Source organism: Tiliqua scincoides, chromosome 8 (genome assembly GCF_035046505.1).
Source record: "Tiliqua scincoides isolate rTilSci1 chromosome 8, rTilSci1.hap2, whole genome shotgun sequence".
Lineage (NCBI taxonomy): Eukaryota > Metazoa > Chordata > Lepidosauria > Squamata > Scincidae > Tiliqua > Tiliqua scincoides.
In genome coordinates, this window is record NC_089828.1 from 42,923,379 (window position 1) to 42,939,149 (window position 15,771).

Sequence of the window (15,771 nt, forward strand, 5' to 3'; positions counted from 1 at the left end):
TAGGGGATCGGCAACTTGCAACTCGGGCTCAGTGACTGAAGCACATCTCTGACAAAAAGATGATAGCTACCTGTTTGATGGCTATTGATGAGAGGAGATTTGGAGATGTGGATAAGGAGACTGCTAATCCTTGTCTGCTGAGTTCTCTACCTGCAGGATCCCGCTGTCTGACAGCTCCAGCCATGGAAAGACAATGGGACATTGACAAGGAGGGGAACGCTCTGCTCAAAAACCCAAAATCACCAGCCCAAACACTGTGGATGGGCTCTCACAGACAGTTGCCAACTACTAATCCTTGTCTACTCAGCTCTCTTCGTCCTGGACCCACTCTCCAAGGGATTCAACCAGAGAAAGACAAGATGACATTTAGATGGAGGGAGGCACTCTGTCACTCTCTAAGTTGCAGGCAGGTAAAGACCAGGGAAAATTTAGATTGAGGGGAACACTATGCTCTCAAACACACACTCACCACCCCAAGCACTGGCAGAGGGCAGGGGGCTGACACATATTGTTGACAATTGCTAATCCTTCACTGTTCAGTTCTCTCCCTGCAGGATCCACTCTCTAGGATCACTCTCTCACCACCTCAAGCATTTAGAGAGGGCTAACACACACTGTTTCCAACCGCTAATCCTGGTTTGCTCAGTTCTCTCCCTGCAAGACCTACTCTGCAACTGCTCCAGCCATGTAAAGATAAGGAGAAATTTAGATGGAGGGGAACACTATGGTCACAAACCCACAAGCACCATTCCAAGCACTGAGACTTGACGGGCTCATACAGTTGCTGACTGCTAATCCTTTGCTGCTCAGTTTTCTACCTGCAGGACCCCACTGTCCATCAGCTCCAGCCACAGAGAGACAACGGGACATTGACATGGAGAGGACCACTCTGCTCAAAAAACCAAAATCACCACCTCAACCATTGTGAGTGGGCTCTCACAGACGCTAATCCTTCTCTGCTGAGTTCTCTACCTGCAGGACACCACTGTCCATCAGCTCTAGTCACGGACAGACAACGGGAAATTGACAAGGAGGAGACCACTCTGCTCAAAATCTAAAGTTCACAACCCAACCAACATGAGTGGGCTCTCACAGACACATGCCAACTGCTAATCCTTGTCTGCACACTTCTCTTCATACTGGACCCACTTTCCAAGGGATCCAGCAAGGGAAAGACAAGACATTTCAATGGAAGGGGCACCCTGATCAAAACCCACAATCACCACCAGCAGCACTGGGAGTGAGATGGCACACACAGTGGCAAACAGCTAATCTTTGTCTGCTTAGTTCTTTCTTTGCAGGAGCCACTCGTCATTGGCTCCAGCCAGGTAAAGACAACGGGACATTTATGTGGAGGGAAGCATTATGCTCACAAATCCACAATCACCATCCTAAGCATGAGAGTGGGGTGGCACACACAGTTGGCAAATGCTAATCCATGTCTGTTCGGTTTTCTCCCAGCAGGACCCACTCTCCAAAGGCTCCAGCCAGGCAAAGATATTTTGATGGTGAATGGGACATCTTGCTGGAGTTAAGCACTCTGCTCAAAAACCCACAATGACCAACACATGCACTGGGAGTGGGCTAGATCATGCAGAACCCACTCTGCATCAACTGCAGCCATGTAAAACTGGGAGAAATTTAGATCAAGGGCAGCACTATGCTCCCAAACCCACACTCACTACCCCAAGCACTGGCAGAGGGCAGTGGGCTGGCACACACAGTTGCCTACTGCAAATCCTTCTCTGCTCAGTTCACTCCCTACAGAACCCACTTTCTAAGGGCTGCAGCCAGGTAAAGACAAGACTTCTCTGCTCAGTTGTCTCCCTGCAGGACCCCACTGTCCATCGGCTCCAGGCAGGTAACCTTTACATAGAGTGGAGCACTATGCTCACAAACCCACAATCACCACTCTAAGCACTGGTAGTGGGCTGGCACACACAGTGGCAAACTGCTAATCCTTGTCTGCTCAATTCTCTCCCTGCAGGACCTACTCTTCAAAGGCTCCAGCCAGGAAAAGTCAAGGAGAGATTTATTCAGATGAGGTTAGCACTAGGCTCACAAACACACAATCACCACCTCAAGCACTGGGAGTAGGCTCACACCCAATGTTCCCAACTTGTAATCCTTCTCTGCTTGGTTCGCTCCCTGCAGGTCCCACACTCCAACAGCTCCAGACGGGTAAAGACAATGGGAAATTTAGACTGAAGGGAGCATTATGCTTGCAAACAGACACTCATCACCAAAAGCACTAGTAGTGGGCAAGCTAGTCAATGTCTGCTGAGTTCTCTCCTTGTAGAACCCACTCTCCAGTGACTCTAACTGCAAGAAAACAAGGATATATTTAGATGGACGGGACCAGTTTGCTCACAAACCCACAATCACCAAGCCAAGCAATTAGAATGGGTTGGCATGCACAGTTGGCAACTGCTATTCTGTGTCTGCTTTCTCCCTACAGGACCCACTCTGTGATAGCAGCAGTCAGGTAAAAACCAGGGGAAATGTAGATCGAGGGGAGCACTATGCCACAATCACCACTCACAGCTGTGGGAGTGGGGGGGCACACGAAGTTGCCAACTGCTAATCCTTGTCTGCTCAGTTCTCTACCTGCAGGAACCACACAGGCCATCAGCTCCAGCCATGGAAAGACAATGGGACATTGACATGGTGGGGACCATTCTCCTCAAAAACCCAAAATCACCACCCCAAGCACTGTGGGTGGGCTCTCACAGACAGTTGCCAGCTGCTAATACTTGTCTGCTCAGCTCTCTCCGTACTGGACCCACTCTCCAAGGGATTCAGCAAGAGAAAGACATGATGACATTTAGATGGAGGGGAGCACTCTCCTAAAAACCCACAATCACCATCAGAGGCACTGGGAGTGGGCTGGCACACACAGTGGCAAACTGCTAATCCTTGTCTGCTTAGTTCTTTCTTTGCAGGAGCCACTCTCCATCAGCTCCAGCCAGGTAAAGACAACGGGACATTTGCGCGGATGGAAGCACTATGCTCCCAAACCCACAATCACCACCCTAAGCATTGAGAGTGGGCTGGTACACACAGTTGACAAATGCTAATCCGTGTCTGTTCAGTTTTCTTCCAGCAGGATCCACTCTCCAAAGGCTCCAGTCAGGTAAAGATATTTCGATGGTGAGTGGGACATACTGCTGGAGTCAAACACTCTGCTCAAAAACCCACAATGACCAATACATGGACTGGGAGTGGACTAGATCATGTAGGACCAACTCTGCGACAGCGGCAGCCAGGTAAAGATCAGGGGAAATTTAGACTGAGTGGAGCACTATGCTACCAAACCCACACTCATCACCCCAAGTTCTGGCAGTGGGCTGGCACACACAACTGCCAACTGTAATCCTTTTCTGCTCAGTTCTCTCCCCGCAGGACCCCACTGTCCATCAGCTCCAGCCAAGTAAAGACAAGAGGACATTTAGATGGCGTGGAGCACTATGCCCACAAACACACAATCACCACCTAAAGCACTGGGAGTAGGCTCACACCCAAAGTTCCCAACTTGTAATCCTACTCTGCTCAGTTCTCTCCCTGCAGGTCCCACTCTTCAACAGCTCCAGGCAGGTGAAGACAATGGCACATTTAGATTGAGGGGAGCATTATGCTCGAAAACCAACAATCATCACCGAAAGACTAGTAATGGACTTGCATACACAGTGGTAAAGTGAGTCAATGTCTGCTCAGGTCTCTCCTTGTAGGACCTACAAAGGCTCTAACAATGTGAAGACAAGGGTACATTTAGATGAAGGGGACCATTTGCTCACAAAGCCATAATCACCACCCCAAACACTGAGAGTGGGCTGGCACACACATTTGGCAACTGCTAATCCGTGTCTGCTCAGTTTTTCCCCTGCTGGACCCACTCTGCAACAGCTGCAGCCAGGTAAAGACCAGGGGAAATTTAGATAGAGGGGAATACTATGCTCTCAAACCCACACTCACCACCCCAAGCACTGGCAGAGTGCAGTGGGCTGGCACATACAGTTGTCAACTGCTAATCCTTCTCTGCTCAGTTCTCTCCCTGCAGGACCCACTCTCTAAAGAAGTGATTTTCAACCTTTTTTGTCTCATGGCACACTGTCAGGGTCCTAAAACTGTCAAGGCACACCATCAGTTTTTTGACAATTGACAAGGCACACCAATTGACAGCAGGGTCTCGCATCTCCCAGTGGCCCTACTAACAAATGACCCTCTCCCAAACGCTCACGGCACACCAGTGGTGGGAAGTATTAGACTCACAAACCCACAATCACCACCTCAAGCTGGGAGTCAACTGGCACACACAACTGCTAATGCTTGTATGCTCAGTTCTCTCCCTGCAGGATCCACTCTCCAAAGGCTCCAGCCAGGTAAAGATATTTTGATGGTGAATGGGACATTTTGATAGAGTCGAGCACTCTGCTCAAAAACCCACAATCACCAACACATGCACTGGGAGTGGGCTAGTTCATACAGTTGGCAACTGCTAATCTTTGTCTGCTCAGTCCTCTCTTTGCAGGACCCACTCTCCAACTGTTCCATCCTGGTAAAGAGAAGGGACATTTAGATGGAGGGGAGCACTTTGCTCCCAAACCCACACCACCCGAAGCACTGCCAAATGCTAATCCTTGTGTGCTCAGTTCTCTCCTTGCTCTCCAAAGGTTCCAGCCAGGCAAAGACCTGGACGCATTTTGAAGTCTGTAAACACTATGCTTGCACCCAAACTTCCTCTCTTGTAATCCTCTGCTCTGTTTTCTCCCTGCTTGAACCCCTCTACAATAGCTGCAGAGAGGTAAAGAAAATTGGACAATTAGATGGAGGGGAGGATTATGTTCTCAAACCCACAAGCACTGGGACTGGGCTGGAACACGCACTGTTGGCAACTACTAATCTTTGTCTGTTCAGTTCTCTCCATGCAGAACCTGCTTTCCAATGGCTCAATCCAGGTAAGGACCTGGAGAAATTTAGATGGAGGGAAGCACTATGTTTGCAAAGCCACAAACAGACACTGCGAATTGGCTAGAACACAGTTTCTAACTGCTAAACCTTGTCTGCTCAGCTCTCCCGCTGCAGGACACAGTCTACAACAGCTGCAGAGAGGTAAAAACAAGGGGACATTTATACTCACAAACATAAATGGAGGGGAGCACTATGCTCACAAACCCACAATCACCACCTCAAGCTCTGGTAGTGGGCTGGCATACACAGTGGCAAGATTAGCAACCTTTCTCTGCTCAGTTCTCTCCCTGCAGGTCCTACTCTCCTCGCAAACCCACAATAATCAGCAGAAGCACTAGGAGTATGCTTGCACACACAGTGGCAAACTGCTAATCAATGTCTGCCCAGTTCTCTTCCTGTTGGACCCACTCTCCAATGGCACTAATGACATGAATACATTTAGATGGAGGGGACCTGTTTGCTCACAAAGTCACAGTCACCACCCCAAGCCCTGTGAGTGGGCTTGCACACACAGTTGGCAACTGCTAATCCATGTCTGCTCAGTTTTTTCCCTGCAGGACTCACTCTCCAAAGGCTTCAGCAAGGTAAAGAAAACAGGACATTTACATGGAGGGAAGCACTGTGCTTAAAAAGGTAAATTTAGATTGAGGGAAGCACTATGCTCTCAAACCCACACTCACCACCCCAGGCACTGGCAGTGGACAGTAGGCTGGCACACACAGTTGCCAACTGCTAATCCTTTTCTTAGTTTTTTTCCTTGCAGGATCCACTCTCCATCGGCTCCAGTCAGGTAAAGACAACAGGACATTTACATGGAGGGAAGCACTCTGCTTAAAAACCCACAATCACCACTCCAAAAACTCCATAGCACTGGGAGTGTGCAGGCACATACAGTTTCCAACTGCTAATCCATGTCTGCTCTATTCACTCCATGCAGAGCCCACTCTCCAATGACTCCAGCCAAGTAAAGACATGAATAGATTTAGATGAAGGGGAGCACTCTCCTCAAAAACCCACAATTACCACTCCAAGCACTGGGACTGCTCGCACATACAGTTGCTAACTTGTAATCCTTGTCTGCTCATTCTCTCCCTGCAGAGCCCATTCTCCAATGGTTCCTGCGAGGTTAAGACCAGTGGATTCTTAGCTGAAGTGGAGCATTATGCTCAAAAACCCACAATCACAACCCCAATCACTGGGAGTCAGCTGGCACGCTCCAGTGTCAGCTGCTAATCCTTGTCTACTCAGCTGTCTCCCTGCAGGAACCACTCTCCAAAGGCTCCAGACCTGGGGACATTTACGGGGTGGGAAGCACTATTGTCACAAACCCACCATTGCCATCTGAAGCACTAGGAGTGGGCTGGCACACAGTTGTTAACTGCTAATCCTTGTCGGCCGAGTTCCCTTCTTGCAAGGATGTACTCTTCAACGGCTCCAGCCAGGTAAAGACCAGGGAACATTTAGATGGAGGGGAGCACACAACTAAATCACCACCCCAGCACTAGGAGTGGGTTTGCACACACAATTGCCAACTGATAATCCTTGACGCTTCAGTTCTCTCCCTGTAGGACCCCCTCCTCAGCTGCTTAAGCCAGATAAGGATAAGGTGGGTTTTCAATGGAAGGGAGAACTTCCTCTGTCCTTTCTCGGCCTTTTTATCATCTTTTTAAACATCTTATGGACTTGGGACTTTTATACATTTGCTGATTATCTTTTTCTTGTGTTACAATTTTATTCCTGTTTTTAAGATGTTCTTGTGAATTATTTTTTAATGTAATTTTTGTTTTTAATGATAAATTTATGTTCTTTGTATTTCCCCACACTTTTGTTAGCTACCTTGGCCCTGCACAGAAAGAGGTGGGGTAAAAATACAGTAAATAATGAAAATGACTAAATAAACCCACACACACCACACCAAGCACTGGTCTTGGATTGGCACACACAGCTGTCAATTGCTAACCCTTGTCTTTTCTCTCTGCAAATCTTCCTCCCAAGCTACTCCAGCCAGGTGAGAACAAGGCAGGATTTAGATGGAGAGGAGCACTTGTGCACAAACCCACAAACAAAACACCAGCCACTGGGCTGGCACACACAGTTACCAACTGCTAGCCCTTGTCCATTCAGTTCTCTTCCTGCAGGTCACCCTCCCCCCTCAGCTGTTCCAGATAGGTAGAGATAATGGGTGATTTAGGTGGAGAAGAGCACTTTGAGCAAAAACCTACAAACACCACACCAAGTACTGGGAGTGGGCTGGTTCGCACAGTGTCTAATTACTAAACTAAATAATTACTAAATTATTGTCTGTTTAGTTCTCTCACTAGAGGGTCCCCTTCTGAGCTTCTCCAGCCAGGTAAGGACAAGACAGGATCTAAATGATGCGGAGAACTTGTGCACAAACCCACAACCACTGAACCATGTACAGAACCACACACTGGAAGGTGGGCTGGCACACAGTTTCCAACTGCTAACCCTTGCCTGCTCAGTCCTCTACCTGTAAGTCTGCCTCCCAAACTGCCCTAGACAAGGACTGATTTTGATGGAGTGGAGAACTGTGAGCGTAAACCCACAAACATTGCACCAAGCACAGAGAGTTGAGTGGCACATACAGTTGAAAAGTGCTAACCCTTCTCTGCCATGTTCTTTTCCTGCAGGCATCCCTCCCCAACGGCTCCAGCCAGGTAAGGACAACAGGGGATTTAGATGGAGGGAGCACTTGCACACAAACCCACAGTCACCACACCAAGCACTGGCACACACAGTTTCCGATATCTAACCTTCTCCATTCAGTTCTCTCCCTGCAGGTCCCCCTCCCCTGTTGCTCCAGCCAGGTAAGAACCTGTTCAGTTCTCTCCATGCAGGTCACCTTCCTCGGGTGCTCCAGTCAGGTAAGGACAAGGTGACACATAGCTAGAAGGCTTTACACTGAGCACAAACTCTCAAACGCCAAACAACTACTGGGAGTGGACTGGCACACAAACTGTTATATTGTCTTCCTGCAGGTCCCCCTCCTCGACTACTCCAGCCAGGTAATGACAAGGGGAGACGTAGGTGAAAGGGGAGCACTTTGCGCACAAACCCATAAACACCAAACCAATACTGGGAGTGGACTGGCACACACAATTGCCAACTGCTAACCCTTTTCTATTCTGTTCTCCCTCAGCAAAACAGGCTCTCCATGTGCTTCAGTTAGGTAAGGACAAGGCAAGGTATATTTGGAGATGAGTACTTGCGCAGAAACCCACAGACACCACACCAAGCACTGCGAGTGGACTGGCACATAAAGTTGCCAACTGCTAACCCTTTTCTGTTCCATTCTCTTCCTGCATGTCCCTATCCACAGCTGCTCAAGCCAAGTAAGGACAAGGGGGGATTTAGATGCTGGGAAGCACTTTGTGCAGAAACCCAGAAACACTACACCCAATTCCTGACTCTGAACCCTTGTCTGCTCAGTTATCTCCATGCAGGTCACCCTCCCCAGCTGCTGCAATAAGGTAAGGACATGGGGATGGTATGGATGGAGGTGAGTACTTGTGCACAAACCCACAACCACCACACCAAGCACTGGGAGTGAACTGGCACACAAAGTTGCCAACTCCTAACTTTTATCTGTTTAGTTGTCTCCCTGCAGGTCATCCTCCTAGGCTGCTCCAGCCAGGTAAGGACAAGGGGGACTTAAGAGGTGGGAAGCCTTTGTGAACAAACCCTCAAATACCTTACCATGCACTGGGAGTAAGCTGGCACGGAAATTTGCCAACTCCTAACCCTTGTCTGTGCAGGTCACCCTTCAGCCAGTTAAGGACGGTGGGGGGACTTTGGTGGAGGGGAGGACTTTGTCCATAAACCCATGAACTGGGAGTAGGCTGGCACACCCAGTTCCCAACCCTAAACACTTGCCTGTTCAGTTCTCTCAGTGCAGGTCAAAACAACAAACAAATCGACAAACACGACACCAAGCACAGGGAGTGAGTTGGCATGCAAAGGTGCAAACTGCTAATCCTTTTGTGTTCAGATCCCTACATGAAGGTCCCCCTCCCTAGCTGCTTAGCCAGGTAAGGACAAGAAGAGATTTAGATGTAGGGGAGCATTTGGGCACAAACCCACAAACACCAAACCAAGTATTGGGAGTGGACTGGAACCCAAAGTTGCAAACTGTTAATCCTTGTCTATTAACCAATTTTTGCCCGGCACTCAGGTGTACACATTTGGTCCCTGATGCATATATGCAATGTTGGGCAGAAATGGCTTAAGTTCTCCCTCAGCAGGACAGGCTCTCCAGCTGCTCCAACCAGCTAAGGACAAGGCGGGATTAAGATGGAAGAGAGCACCTGAGCTCAGATCCACAAACACTGCTCAAAGCCCAGGGAGTGGGCTGGCACACAAAGTTGCCCACTGGTAATTCTTGTCTGTTCAGTTGTTTTCCTCAGCTGCTTCAGCCACTTAGGGATGAGGGGGGATTTAGATAAAGTGGAGTACTTTCTGCAGAAATCAGCAAACACTATACAGTGTACTGGGAGTAGGCTGACACACCCAATTCTTAACTCTTAACCCTTGTCTGTTCCATGATCTCTGTGCAACTCACCCTCCGCAGCTGCTGCAACCAGGTAAGGACATGGGGAGTTATAGATGGAAATGAGGACTTGAGCACAAACACCACACCAAGCATTGGGAGTGAATCTGCACACAAAGTTGCTGAGTGCGAACCCCTGTTTGTTCTGTTTTCTCCCTTCAGGTCCCCCTCCTTGTCTGCTCCAGCCAGGTGAGGACAAGGGGCGATATAGACGAAGGGGAACACTTGCGCACAGACCCACAAACACTACACCATGCACTGGGAGTCGCTTGGCAGACACAATTGCCAACTGCTAACCCTGATCCAGTTCTCTCTCCCTAGCTGATCAAGCCAGGTAAGGACAAAGGGGTATTTAGATGGAGGGGAGTACTTTCCACTCAAACCCATAAACACCACACCACACACGGGGACTGGCACACACAACTGCCAACTCCTTTCACTTGTCTGTTAAGTTCTCTTCCTGCAGGTCTCCCTTCTCGGATGATCCAGCCAGATAAGGACAAGATGGGCCTTAGGTGGAGGGGAGTACTTTCTGCACAAACCCAGAAACACTACACCACGTACTGGGAGTAGGCTGTCACACCCAGTTCACTACTCTTAAACCTTCTCTCTTCAGTTATCTCTGTACAGGTCACCCTCCTAAGCTGCTGCAACCAGGTAAGGAGACTTGGGTGAGGAAAGCACTTACGAAAACCCCACAAACACCACACCAAGCACTGGGAGAAGGCTGGCACACAAAGTTGCCAACTTCTAACCCTTTTCTGTTCAGTTCTCTTCCTGCATGTCCCTATCCATAGCTGCTCATGCCAGATAAGGACAAGGGGGGGATTTAGATGCAAGGAAGCACTTTGTGTACAAAACCACCAAAACACACGCTGGGAGTGGACTGGCATATACAGGTGAGAACTGCTAAATTTTGTCTTGTCTGTCTGTCTGTCGTTCAACAGTTCTCTCCCTACAGGTCCCTCTCCTAGCTGCTCCAGACATGTAAAGACTAGAGGAAACTTAGATGGAGGGTTGCATTTGCGCACAAACCCACAAACACCACACCATGCACTGGGAGTGGGCTGCCACACACTGTTGCCAATTGCTAACCCTTTTCAGTTCTCAGTTTTCTCCATGCAGTGCTCAGCTAGCAGTAGTAGTAGTAGTAGTGAAATGAGTTGGGACAAGTTGGTTTTGAGAGGGGCAAGAGAGGAGCATTTAATTTCTCCCACCCCTGAGCATGTAAGAATCCAACTCTGTTCCCTTTTCATCTGCACCAGGGCATCCTCAGCTATGGAAGAAGCTTCACTGCTGATCTAACCACCTGTTGGTGTTTGAAGTCCAATGAAGAGCAGCCTTCCTGCAGGTAGGGCTTCACAATCCCCTGTTCCCTGCTAGAAGCACAAATGCCTGGATTGCTCTCTCCACACAATGTTCACTTGTTTCCTTCTGTCCAGCCAGCAGAGTCTTCTCTCAAATAGGAACAGAGCATGCACTCCTCTGACCGATTCTAAGGATGCTACTTCCTATCCTCTGAAGACCTGACCTTAGCCAGGACAACTCTCAGCAGCACTGCAACAAATACTTCTGCTGGCCGGGTAGCACAAAAGGTTGCATTTTGTGCCCCAGGCAGGGAAGGAAGAAAAGTGGCCATACGATGCCTTCTCCTTTGTAACATTCAGCATCCTGCTGCAGAGCTGGTTGGAGCAGGACCCAATTGCAGCACACCTTGTGGGAACTGCCAAGGTAAGCACACTGAGGAGAAGGTGTGGCCAGTGGTGCAGCTAATGGGGGCGGGTGGGACATCCCGGGTGACACCCTCAGGTAGGGTGACACCTCTACCAACCAAAATTATGGAAACCTGGGCCTCCTAATGCCTTTTAAGGCATTAAAAAGTCATTTCCTGTTTCTCCATGAAACTGGAAGTGGACTGAGCTGTAAAGCTCAGTATGAGCCCCACCCTTTGCTGGGCTCAAAAGCCCCTCTAGAGGGAGTGCATGGGGGCAGGCCAGTGGGAGGCCCACTGGATCCCAATCTGCTGATAACTGAATCCACAGACACGGAATCCGCAAATATGGGGGGCCCCTGTAATGCAGAATGTAATGAAACATGCTGTGTTGAATTTTCTTTGTTCCATCAAAAACTATAGCCAAATAACCAGAAAAAGACTTGGCACAGACCTACCAGGGAGGCTGTAGCACATGGACATACCAGAGAGAGAGAGAGCACTGCATGGGTCAACCATTGGGCTGGCATGTGACTCGGCACCTAATGCAGCCAACCACCCAGTTAGCTACACCCACATCATGTCATTTGGTTTTTCGCTGGCATGAGTATCAATATGCTGCCCTTTCTGTACCCCACCACAGCCCTTCATATACCATACCAGTAGAGAACAGGGGCCTCTTGATCTCTGAGGATCATTCCATCCCCCCAAGGAGTCACGGAGTGGGGATGCTGCTGAACATGAAAGCAGAGAGGCCCCTCCCCTTACCAGAGTTCCGCCTTGAGCCCAGCTGAGTTAAGGAACCAACTAAAGTGGGAAGAAGGCAACCATGCATTCTGCCTGCTAAAGAAATTTTGTCTAATTACAAATCTTGCCTATTTTTGCACTGAGAGAATTTGCTCTGCTAAAATGTACGTGCCAAGGTCACTCAGAGAGGCAGCAGCACAAAATGTAGGCCATGCTGACTGAGCCAGGCACAACCACATGGATTCTTGCAGAATCCTACCTGCTAAGGGTAGACTCTTCTATCGTCTTGCCACTTTGAAATGAAGTTTGGATTTCAAGGAAGTGGGAGCACAAAGAGTGCCTTCCTGTTTTTTTCACAGTAACAATGGATCATCTGTTCTGATCAGATATCCCTCCAGCTCCTCAACTGGACAGGAAGATGACTGAGGCCAGGGCTAGACTGAGGAACCCTTCCTCAAACAGGATTTTTTAGGTGGATGGGGGGAGGGCTGCCATGAGCATATAATGCATCTGAGACTTGAACTTAGATATTGTCTGCTACATTGTAAAATCTTCTCAGTGTGCAACTCTTGGATCATATGATGGGACCCGAGATCTTCTGGTGCCTGAGCTGGAGTGCCAAATGCCTCCCTTCACCCAAGGGTGCACAGCACCAAATGTTGCAACTGCCTTCATTTATCTGTCACATTTTTTAAAATAACGCCCTTCCTCCAAGGAGCTCAGGGTGGTGTGTACATAGTTCCTCCCCTTTTGTCCGCAAAACAACCCTTTGAGGTAGGTAAGGCTCACTCCCTTTGAGAGAATGAGCCCAAGGTCACCTAGGAATCTTCTAGGCCAGTGGTTCTCAAACATTTTAGCACCAAGACCCACTTTTTAGAATGACAGTCTGTCGGGACCCACTGGAAGTGGTGTCATTAACCTGGAAGTAATGTCATGGCCAGAAGTGATGTCATCAAGCAGGAAAATTTTTAACATCTCCGTACAACAAAATTAAATCAATCAAGTACATTAAAATTTACAATAAGTATAAGTTTAGTTTTATTTACAGTAAAGAAGAACCCTCCTAACCCTGCCAAGCAGTTGCTGATCTGTTTTTAAAAAATTTCCCAAACATTCCAAAGTCTGCAATCCTATTCACACTTACCTGGAAGTAGGCCCCATTGACGATCATTGTTCAAAGCATATATATATAGCAGCCTGTTAAAAGTAAAGATCTGTAACATTTCCCCAAACACAGTCACATACCATCAAGCCTAAGATAGTAAAAATAAAATACACATTGAAATGAATGGAGACCCACCTAAAACTGGCTCACAACCTACCCACAGTTTGAGAAACACTGTTCTAGGCTGAGTGGGGATTAAGTCCAACTCTTAAACCACTACACCATCCTAGCTTTAGAAATTAAAAACAGACTTTGGATCAGCAATTGACAGTCTGAAGGCCCAATCTGAGCCCCCATCAGCTTTTGCTTTGGTGCCGATTCCAAGGCCCACTCCCTTCCAAAGCTGAAACACAGAAAAAAAAATTGCCAATCTCAATGAAACACTGGAAAAAAAAATTGACAACTCTCCCTTCCCTGCTCTGGCCATGTGCAAACAACAGCATAGGTATGAGCAGATATCTTTCTAACTGCACCTGTTTTGCGCATCCCCATGTGTGGGCAAACAGTGGGCCACAGAGGAGAAAAATAAGAGGCAAACTACGGCATATTGGGAGGGATTAAAATTCCCCTTGCCTTGTGTCAGTTTGCATGGGAGTGAGTTGGTGGGTGAAGGCAACACTGTTACCTACAGCTAGCTGGTGTGGGTGTGTGTATCCAAGTGCATATTGTTTGCTTGGGGTGGTGGGGGTGAAGACTGATGCTGCATTACAAGACCAGCATTGTCTGCCTGAGTCCTGCTGCTTATATAGTTCAAAACAGATATTACCAAAATGGTATAAGGAGACTGTCCTTTCAAGGAAACTGAGCATTACCCCCTGAAGTTCCCTGCCAAACAGGGAAGAAAAATAATGAAAATGACAAAAAAATGGATGCGAAGACACACCTTGACACCCCATTCTAAGCTTACCTTCTCCATTTCTCCTTCGGCTTCTCTCTGCACCTGGGAATAGGCAACCCTGAGAGCACCACTGCCAAAATGGTCCAATGCAGAAATGAAATCCTTGCTGTAGGTTCTGCTGTGATGGATCACGCTAGCTTTTTCCTGTACAAGCCTTGCACATGTTTCCTGTCCTCAAGAAGAGGAAGAGGCTGTGCTTTGGTGGAATGTCTCTTTTCTGTATTTGATTTACATACCAGGAAATTTCTCAGGTTTGCAGTTAAAAGCACTCAGAAAAACCAGGAAGGGAGCCAAGGTGAGCTTTTAAAAACAATACACCTAGTGTGGGAAGCTGGTGAGATGGACATTGACTACTGTACCATCATCAGCCTCTTCTTTTGTTGAATACAAGAAAAACCTTTTCTTCAGTTAATAGCTAAAGGTGTTCCATTAGTGGGCCTTAAAAGCAAGACAATGCTTTCTTGACTGCTTTTCATGTCTTGAAGCAATTAGCTATAAACTTACAATGGCACAAAAAACAACCAATAAAAATATCAACACAGAAGGAAGACAGCTACATAGGGTGTTCATTATTCCCAGTGCATTTTAACAGATACACTTGGGAGAAGGAATTATATTTGCTTCAAAAAGAAACTTCTCTGATGTAGGATGCAGCAGGTTAGGGCCCAATCCTATCCAATATTCCAGGGCCAGTGCAGCCATGCCGATGAGGCCTGCACTGCATCCTGTGGTGGAGAAGCAATCACAGAGGCCTCCTCATGGTATGGGAACATTTATTTCTATAACTAGGGGCTACACTGCAGCTGAGCTGGTGCCAGAAAGTTGGACAGGATTGGGTCCTAGCTCCTTGTGTTTTTATTTTAATGGATTTTCATCAAATTTTTATCTCTGGGATTGGATTTTTTTTTTTTTTTTACATTATTTACATTTATTTAACACTAGGGAATGTGAAAGAGAATTTTGGAGTTTCTCTCTCTCTCTCAAAAAATGGTTGTTAACACAGACATCATTATTTAAAGCAATTTCTTTTCACCAGCACTCATGATGGGTTGTGCATTTAAAAAAAATACACCCTAAATATAAATGCACAGAATGTTTGATTTTTCAAAAATGGAGGCGGGGGGTGTACCTAATTATTCTGAATGCTTTCTGCCCGGCTTACCACTTTGTAAGGACTCCTAATATTTGCTGAGTGCCTTGTCTTCAGAATAAACAACAGGGTTACAGGAGCCTTGCAGGCAGAGTACTTTTGCTCAGAATAAACCAGGGGTTTGAAGGACTCCAAGTATGCGCAGTTCCTTTCCTTTTCGATGGAAAGCAGCTTTTAAAAGACCTCACTGTAGAATCATATGCCTTGAAGCCATTTCTGCCCAACATTGCATACAGTACATACATACATACATAAGACCTTTATTGGCATAGAAGTACAGGTACACCTGTGGGCTGGGCAGACTTAAGCATGGACTGCTCTGCAGAACAAATCTCACAGAAAACAGGGAAATAAAAACTTATTAACAGTATTTATAAACCGCATTTCAATGAAAAGTTCACAAAATGGTTTACTGAGAAAATCAAATAACTAAATGGCTCCCTGTCCCAAAAGGGCTCACACTCTTAAAAGACGCAAAGGGACATTAGCAGACAGAAGCCACTAGAACAATTTACACATTTCTCACACATTTAGCACCGGGACCCACTTTTTAGAATGAGAATCT

The 15,771-nt window shown here is 47.5% G+C and overlaps 1 protein-coding gene across 1 annotated transcript in view; it reads right to left on the reverse strand.

Annotated features, from left to right (window-relative positions):
* USHBP1 (USH1 protein network component harmonin binding protein 1) overlaps nt 1-14,159 on the reverse strand; it is a 45,985-nt gene extending 31,826 nt beyond the window's left edge. Inside the window, exon 1 of the mRNA XM_066635915.1 lies at nt 14,066-14,159. Within this exon, the coding sequence (XP_066492012.1) occupies nt 14,066-14,074 (9 nt within the window). The 5' untranslated portion in view covers nt 14,075-14,159. The remainder of the gene's footprint in view (nt 1-14,065) is intronic.
* Between the last annotated feature and the right edge of the window lie 1,612 nt (nt 14,160-15,771).